At 65.1% G+C, this 8,159-nt stretch overlaps 1 protein-coding gene across 11 annotated transcripts in view; it reads right to left on the bottom strand.

The window, feature by feature from the left end:
* Nucleotides 1–6: 6 nt before the first annotated feature.
* Nucleotides 7–8,159, bottom strand: part of TLE3 (TLE family member 3, transcriptional corepressor) — a 52,932-nt gene continuing 44,779 nt past the window's right edge. For 7 of the 11 annotated variants that reach the window (XM_027765489.1, XM_027765493.1, XM_027765494.1 and 4 more), the window contains 11 exons: nt 7,765–7,815; nt 7,131–7,283; nt 6,732–6,873; nt 6,142–6,338; nt 5,513–5,589; nt 4,489–4,738; nt 3,972–4,219; nt 2,746–2,893; nt 1,906–2,056; nt 1,207–1,283; nt 7–259 (listed from right to left, as the gene is read on the bottom strand). In XM_027765489.1, coding sequence (XP_027621290.1) covers nt 152–259; nt 1,207–1,283; nt 1,906–2,056; nt 2,746–2,893; nt 3,972–4,219; nt 4,489–4,738; nt 5,513–5,589; nt 6,142–6,338; nt 6,732–6,873; nt 7,131–7,283; nt 7,765–7,815 — 1,602 coding nt within the window. In that variant the 3' untranslated portion in view covers nt 7–151. The remainder of the gene's footprint in view (nt 260–1,206; nt 1,284–1,905; nt 2,057–2,745; nt 2,894–3,971; nt 4,220–4,488; nt 4,739–5,512; nt 5,590–6,141; nt 6,339–6,731; nt 6,874–7,130; nt 7,284–7,764; nt 7,816–8,159) is intronic. The other 4 variants (XM_006161334.3, XM_027765495.1, XM_027765490.1 and 1 more) reach the window with 3 other exon arrangements.

The raw sequence follows: 8,159 nt of genomic DNA, 5'->3' as shown, positions 1-8,159 counted from the left end.
CCGGGAGCGCCGGCCGCCGGGGGCAGCCTCTCGGCCCACCAGCGCGCGGCCCGACCGGGCTGCACAGGCCCATCCTCCGCCATCCTCGGGGGCCCTGCCTGAGCCGAGCCGAGCCAGCTTCTCCCCGAGTCTGACAGCCATTAGTCCTCATTTAGTAGATGACCTCATAAACTGTGGCCTTCTTGTCACCAGAGCCCGTTACAATGTATTTGTCATCCGCCGAAATGTCACAACTCAAGACAGACGAGGATTCTTTAGACTGGAGGAGAAGCGGAGGGAGTGGACAGGAAGGGAGGTTCAACGTCACGGTCCTCACCACCACAGCTCGGCCCGTCTGCGATGCCCTGCCCGCCCTGCCCCAGGGACCTCTCGACTGAGCTCCCCGTGGCAGGCGCATGGTCGGGGACCTGTGTTCAGTCGGGGAGTCCTCCCACCCGCTCTGCTACAAGGAAGAGCTTGGTCTCTAAGTTACGAGGGTCAGGGAACCCCGGCACGTGCTTCTCTTCTGGGTTCACAGGGGAAGGCGCATTTCTGAGCTGGGAGAGGCGCAGGCCGGTCGGGCCTTGGCCTGATGAGGCAGGAAATCCCGTGTGGTTGGAGACTCCGAAGGGACGGGTATTGACAGACACAGGGCGTTCCAGCAGGGGCCCAGAGAGTTCGTAGGCTAGGAGAGTGCGTGAGCTGTGCGACTGTGTGCACACGCGTGAGAATGAGTACGTATGTGAGCAAGTGTGTGCACAGATGAGCAAGAGAAGAGAACAAGTGTGTGAGGACAACTGCACACGTGAACGCACAGGCGTGTGGGTGAGTGTGCGTGAGGGAACGAGTGTGCAGGCACGTGGGTGTTGAGTGTCAGGCCCCAGGTCTCTCCCATCCCGCTCCCTCCTGCCCACTGCCCTCCTGCAAAGCCGTAGACAGGGAGGATGAACTCTTCTGGGCAGGGCTTCGCCACTGGCAGCCCCAGCCCATACTCAGCGTCCAGGCCTAAGCAGGGCGTGTCTGCCTCCTCCCTGCAGGAGAGCTGCTGCTTAAAAGCCCTTGTCCTCGGTGTGTACCCTGGGGTCCCTAAGGCCTGTCTTCTGGGGTGGATCCCCATAGGTAGGGTGGGGCAGGGAAGGGGTGAGGGCAGGTCTGACCCCCGCTCAGGCCCCTCCAGCTCTGCTCCTGCTCCTCACCCAGATCAAGGAGATGGGATGGGGGTGGTACCTGGAAAATGCTGGCCCCGTAAGGTGTCCTCCAGGCATTGAGAAGGTTGTCCTTTCCCGTGCTCACAAACCACTTGCCTGCAGGTGGGAGACGCAGGCCCTGTCAGGGCAGGTCCGCTGTCTCTAGAGCGAGACCCACCCCAGGCATGGCTGGCTGCCATGGAAACGGGAGAGCTGCTAGCCAGAGCTTAGTGTCTCTCCACTGGCAAGAGGCATTTTGCAAGCGAGACACAGACCCCCAGAGAAGGCCTTCCTGCTTCTGCAACCCATGGGGGCGGTTGGAAGGGAAAAGGGAGGGTTTGCAGTTAGCTGCGGCCATTAACACTTCCCTAAAAGGACCTCGTCACAGCCACCGACGTTGGCTTGCCCCTTCTGCATTTTACTCCCAGATGACAGTGGGAAGAAGTGGAAAAGACAAAGCCCTGGGAGCCTGAGGCCAGTGAAGACGGCAGAGCAGGCGCTCCGCCCGGGCCTACACGGGTTAGCACACAGGCTCCTCCAAAGCCACGTGGCAGGCCCCACGCGCTTCCCTCCACTAAACACGATCCACCACAGCTCAGAGAAGGCAAGATGCATCCCGAGAGCTCAGTGCCCCGTGGCACTGCTGGGGGCGGGCGGGCAGCCTGGCTGAGGGCAGCAATGCTCTTGCACCCTGGCCTGTCTGCACGCTGAGCCCCGCGCCCACCCAGCCGACACTCACCGCAGTAGGCGAACTTGAGGGAGAGCACGCAGCTCTCGTGCAGGTGCAGCTGGTATTTGTCGGGCTTGGTGTGATGCAACACCTCCACGTTGCTGCTCTCCATGCCCACGGCCAGCCACTCCCCCGTGGGGCAGTAGCCCAGCGAGAAGATCTGCGGGCGGGATGGGGCCGGTGGTCAGCACCCGGCCCTCCAGGGCCGCCAGCGCCCCGGGGCCCTGCTCAGTTGCCCGAGGGCGGAGACCCTCCCTGGCCCACCCCCACCATTTGCCCACCAAGCTCCCCAACCCGCCCAATAATGGACTATGGGAGGTCATTTTCCTCCCCACTTTATACTCGAAGTCGAGGCTCAGAGGGGTTGCCGACCCCAGAGAGGAAGGGGCACCGCTCACGGGAGGCCCAGGCGTTTCTAAGCTACCCTCTCTGTCTCTGCCTTTCGTTTTCCCTCATGAAGAAAGTAGGAGGAACACTGCAAAGTCAGATGAAGGAATGGACAGCTGCAAAGAACCAGACTGGCGTTTGCCAGAGGCTTTCCGCAGGCCGGGCTCATGGCTGAGAGATTGAGGGCGCACCACAGGGGCTCATGAGGGACCTCGGGGGACCCTTGTGTTATTCCCATCCCATGGGCGAGGGAACTGAGGGCAAAGTGCCCACTGGTCGTGGAAGCAGGGATCGAACCCCTGCAGCTGGGTCAAGTGCATCTGGTTCCAGTGCCTGTCCACTCTATTTCACTGCCGCTTCCTCCAGGAAGCCTTGCCAGATGGCTCAGGCAGTCCCAAGCGACTTGGCAGTGAGGACCGTGTGTGGGGAGGGCGGCGAGCTGGCGAGGGCGGGGCCGCGCACCTGAGAGGTGAAGTCGTGCTGCTGCAGCTGCCGGCCCTCGCGCAGGTCCCAGGAGCGCACAGTGTTGTCCAGGCCCCCAGTCCACAGCTTGGTGCCGTCGTGGGAGATGTCTATGCAGCTGGCCCCGTCCGTGTGGCCCTGGAACTGCCTGTGGAAGCCACGCAGGGGAGGACGGTGACCCCAGGGACACCCCGGCTGCTGGATTACCAGTCAGCTCAGATCACAGGCTCAAGCAAGAAGGAAGACCATGGGCTAGCCAGTGGCGTGGTGGTTACGGCAACTGATTCCACAAGGCTGACTGTATGGTTCAAGTCCTACGCCCAGTGGTTCAAAACGATGCTGGGCGAGTGTTGTGTATATGCCTAAAATCCCGAGAGAACAGAGGAGTGTCTGCAGTGTGATCATGCCCCCAGGGGGTGCTTTCTTCACTTGGGGGGGAGGAGGGGAGGGGAGTCTGGGGCCCAGCACGGTAAACACTCAGGGAGCCTCAGGTGGAGCCCTCAGGTGGAGCCGACCTGACTTCTCTCCCACTGCCCTCGGGGGTCTTGCCCCAAGGGAGGTCCTCAGAAATGCAGGAACAAAGGGACTCCAAGCCAGAATCCCCAGGCAGGGTCCTCCCCCCAGGGGCCCTTCTGCGGCCCACGCCTGCTCTCCGGGAGGCTAGGAAAGTGGAGTAAGGCAGGCAGGCCCTGGTGACTTCTCTGAGATGATCACAAAACAGAAAGCGGCCCTTGGCCCACGCTCCCCGGGGCCTCTCAGTAACCCCCTCGCCTGCGAACTACTAACTCTGCAGCTGCGGCCCGAAGCAGGTGGAATGGCCACACGCACGGGAGCAGAGGCCGAGTTCTGGCTCTGCGGTGCGGCTCGGGGATGACGCTGCCCTGTCCCGTTTTACGCAAGGAGAAGCTGACACGCGAGGGCACTTAAATGACTTGCACAGGTCCTTGGCAGTGTCAGGGCTCACGCCCAGTCGTTTGCTCCCCAAGGCCCCATGTCCAACTATAGCACTCTGCTCCTCCCCTCGGGTCCAGTCCCCAGGCCTCACATCCCACCCTGCTGCCCCAACTACTCTTCATTTCCCCTCCCGGACCTGCCCAGCTCCAGACCCGGACTCCCTCCCTGCCACCCACCGGCAGGCCAAGCTGTCCTGCATCCGAGCATCCCTCATCTGAACCGAGGCCCCTGCCCAGCACCTTGGCCAGGGCCCAGGTGGCAGTCCCCCTTACCTGACCAGCGTCTGGTTGTGCAGGTCCCACACGGCGATGTTACCGTCACTACAGCAGGAGAAGCAGACCTTGGCGTCGGGGCTGATGGCCAGGGCGTAGCAGGCGGGGGCTGAGGACGTCAGCTCGGCCTTGATGCGTGGCGTGGGCGAGGCCAGGTCCCAGATGGTGAGTGTGCTGGCCTCGCCGCCCACGATGAGTGTGCGTCCGTCGGGCAGCAGCTTGCAGGAGCGGATGTAGTTGTCCCTGTTCTGCAGGGAGAAGGGGCGAGTAGAGCGCTGTTCGGCCCCATCCTGGGGACCAGGAGAGGCACTCTGGTGACACTGGGTGCCCTCACTCCCCGCTTCTCATACACAGCAGCTGTCCAGCTGCCCTGCCCCTCAAGGGTACAAGCTCCACACGTTCAGGGCTTAGAAAGGCTAGACAGCTAGCCCAAAGCTGCTCGGCCGGGCCAGGGCCGGGCCCGCAGGGCCCCTGAACCCCCAGCTCGGGAGGGACGCCTATGGCCTGGGAGTCTCACCAGGCAGTCCAGCTGGGAGATGGGGCTCTTGCTGCCTGGCTGGCTGATGTCCCAGATCTTCACACAGCCCTTGCCACCAGTGTAGACGTGCCGCGTGGGGTTGCTGATGGTCACGGCACACACCACCTCCCCGTGGCTCAGCGTGTTGATCTGCCGGGCATGCCTCGGGATGCCGGGGCCGGCCAGGGCATCATGGGGAAAGGGCACGGGCTGCATCTGCCCATCAGCACTCACGTGGAAAGAGTACGCCCTGCAAAGGCAAGGACCGACCACTGCCGCCGTGCCCGCCGCTCACACAGCCCGCCATCCTGCCCAGAGCAGCCTGCACAGCCAGCCCCTCCTGAAGCCCGCTGGACCCAGGGACCTGGGCCGCGGGGGTTGGGCAGCTCCACTAGCGACGCTCCAGCCTGGACCTCTGCGCCCCCTCACAACCCCCTCCAGACCCAGCCACGAGCCTAGCTGTGGCCAGGAAGGCCCTGTCCTCCTCGCAAGCCAGCCCTGGACAAGCCCCAGCTTAAAGGTCACCTCGTGCTTTAGAAGCCCGTGGTACTAGGAGCGGAGGCTGCTTGGCCCCCCGCCCAGCCAGCGGGACGGCCTAGCTGCTGCACACAACTCTGGGCGTCCTCTCGGCACCCGGACGCCTGCTGCCACCCTGGGCCCGCGTCTCCGCACCGCGCCTGCACTCAACTCCGTCACCTCCCAACGAGGAAAGGCGATGCAAGGCGGGGCACACGGAAGGCAGAGGGGCCGGTGACCCGCAGCGTGGGGACCTTCCCAGCAGAGCGCCCATGGAGTCCCCGAGGCCCGTGGTAGGGCGTGTGGTCCGGTTAGGGGCTGCTACCCTCCCAGGGCCCAGTGGCCTGGTGCTTGGCACTCCCCACTCCTTTCCAAGGGAGCCCCTGGGCCCTTCAGGAGCGCGGCTGGAGGCAGTTCCCAAGGGAGGAGCTGACAGGGCCAGAGGACAAGGTGGGGGGTGGCTATGCTCTCCCGGCCCGCCCCAAGAACGAGGCTGGTTAAGGCTTACGGTTTTCCTCCGGGAATGGACGCGAGGCTGGAGGGCAGGCCTGTGGCCCTCATGGGGGGGTGAGGGTCAAAACCAACCTGGGAGGAGAGACAAGGCAGACCCGAGTCGGCGAGGCGCCCCCAAACTCCAGCCCCCACCCCGCGCTCCGCTGTACAGCTGTCTCGCTGGGACAGCGGCAGGGGGGTCCCCAGCCCAGACCCCGCTGAACCAGCATCGGGCCTGCTCCACAAGGCAGAGCCGTCCTGGCCCTCGCTCCTCCCTGGTGTCCCAGAGCCCATAGGGACCGCACAGGCATCTCTCGGGCTGTCCCAGCACAGGTGCCCTCGCCACCGCCCAGACCCTGACTGTCCGCCCAGCCCCACGCCATGGAGACGTCCTCGCCGTGGGCTCCCCATCCCTGTCAGCCCCATCCACACACGGAAGTGGTGGCTCAGGGAGGCTGCCCGAGGTCACGTGTGGTTCTCGGGACATGGGCCCCAGGGTACATGCCCTGCAGCTAGGCCGTTCCCCCCCAGGCCGGCTGCCCGTCAAGGGACACTGAGGTCCCCAATAGTGCACAGGGCCCGCATGCCGCCCTCCAGCTCCCTCCACACCCAGCCCCCCGAAAAGGAGCCAAAAGGTCTACGTACAGCTCCAAAGCTCACCATTGGTGACCGGCCATAGGCGGCGGCGGCGGCGGCCGCGGCACTCATCTGGGGCGGGATGTTGTGGAGGCCGGCGTAGGCCCCAGGGCTGGTGAGGGAGCCATTCATCTCATGGTGGCTCATCATGGCGAAGGGCGCCGCATAGGAGCCGGTGATGGAGATGGGTGTGCGCAGGGCCGAGGCTGTGGGAGGCGGGCGTCAGCCAGAGCGGGCATCTCAGGGGGCCCAGCCTGCCAGGGCAGACCCCACAGCAGCCAGCCTCCCTGTGTCCAAAAGCTGCCTGCTCCAGGCAGCCCTCCTAGATCACACCCACCCAACGGAGATCCCGTGGAGAGAGTTCTTACACCAGTGACAGCAGGACAGCTGGTGTGCCAGGCCCTGTCTGACGCCCCTTCCCCGTGCCTGGCCCAGCAGAGGTCCCCGCAGGCCCTGACAGCAGTGCTGAGGCCCCAGGGCCCTGTCAGTCTCCAGTTGACCCTGCAGCCCAAGGGCATAGGGGAACCCCAGGTGGACTCTGCTCTCACCCCCAACCATGCGGCTCCAGCCCTGGCCCGGGGCGGCCCCCTCGTGCCTACCCATTATACCTATCGGGTCCATGCCTGGAGGTTTGCCCGCCATTGAGCGGAGCCCTGGGGTCGTGCTGGTGCCGGGGGTCGGGGCGTCGTTCCGCGGAGTCGGGGTGTTGGACTTGAGCCCAGGGGTGCACGGCTTGTCGTTCTGGGTGGGGCAAAGACCGGGGGCCATGAGGGGCCTTACCCCAGCAGCCGGCCCCAACAGTGCCTCGACTGTGCCTACCAGCCACCAAGGTCCAGAGCCTTCCACCTCGCTCCTGCGGCTCGGGATCTGAACCCGGCCCGGTCCTCACACCACGTTCCTCCTACCCTGCCCGCCCTCTCCTCGGGACGCCGGCAGCTCGGGCCTGCACCCGCCACAACCACTCCGCCTGCCCGCCCCTGGAAGGCCACGGCACATACATGACCAAGGTCTTTGGTCTTAGAGGAGGGCGTACTGCTGGAGGAGGCCACTGAGGCGGGGCTGGTGGGGGCGTCCTTCTTCAGGCCACGGCTCTTGTCCAGCCCGTTTTCAGGAGGGGAGTGTGCCGGGCTGACCCGGGGCGTAGCTGGGTCCTGCAAACACAAGTGACCAGAGATGCACTGACGGAAACTAAGCACAGGGCGTCCCCGGCTCTGGGACCAAGGAGGTGGCACAGACACTGCCCGAGAATGGGAGCCCCGCGGGGGTGAGAGCTCGCCTGGGTGGGGACCGAGGCCTGGTGGACAGAGGGGCCCCTGCCCAGCATCGGTCGTGTGCAGGACGGCGACCTACACTGCTGGACCCAGCCCTGGGGTGGGGGCTGAGACTCTCGGTCCCCTCCGGCCCACTAGGGCTGACCCCTGGGGCCTCGCGTCCCTTGGCTGGGGACTGGGAAGTGGTGGCAGGGGGAACACTGGGGGGAGGAGCCAGCCTCCGTCCTGGGTCTGTGGGGGTCCCAAATAGGAAGCCCTCGAGGCCAGAGGCCCTGCCTGCTCCCCTGGGGCAGCCGCGAGCTGAGCCCTGTCACCTCATTGGCCACGCCAGGCAGGAGCAACCCCCAACTGAGGGCCTCACCTCATTGGACACGTCCACCACCAGATCGTCACTCTTGTCCCCATCACTGTCCTGCAGCCAAGAGAGACATACTGGTCAGAGATCGCTCTCCCACCCAGACCAAGCCTGCGCCAGCCGGGACTTGAACCTGGGCCGAACCCCAAGCCACAGAGCAGCTAGGTGGCCCAGGGGCTCGGGGTAAGGCCACTGCATCCCAGCAGCAGGTGCAGTCACCCCACCCCAGCGTTCGCCCCTGCAGGCTGGCACAGGCCAGGCCATCACACCGCAAAGCTGGGAAGAGCCATGACGAGCAGCTGGGTGGTACGTGCAGGACTGCAGCCCTGGGCAGGCTGGCCAGTCTGCAGGAGGAGCCCCAACCCGCGAGGGCTGCCCCACCTCTGCCCCCTCCCGCCCCA

The sequence above is a fragment of the Tupaia chinensis genome, unplaced genomic scaffold, assembly GCF_000334495.1.
Source record: "Tupaia chinensis unplaced genomic scaffold, TupChi_1.0 Scaffold138425_1, whole genome shotgun sequence".
NCBI lineage: Eukaryota > Metazoa > Chordata > Mammalia > Scandentia > Tupaiidae > Tupaia > Tupaia belangeri.
The sequence above is the reverse complement of the archived record's forward strand: the minus strand, read 5'-3'. Positions and strand labels throughout refer to the sequence as shown.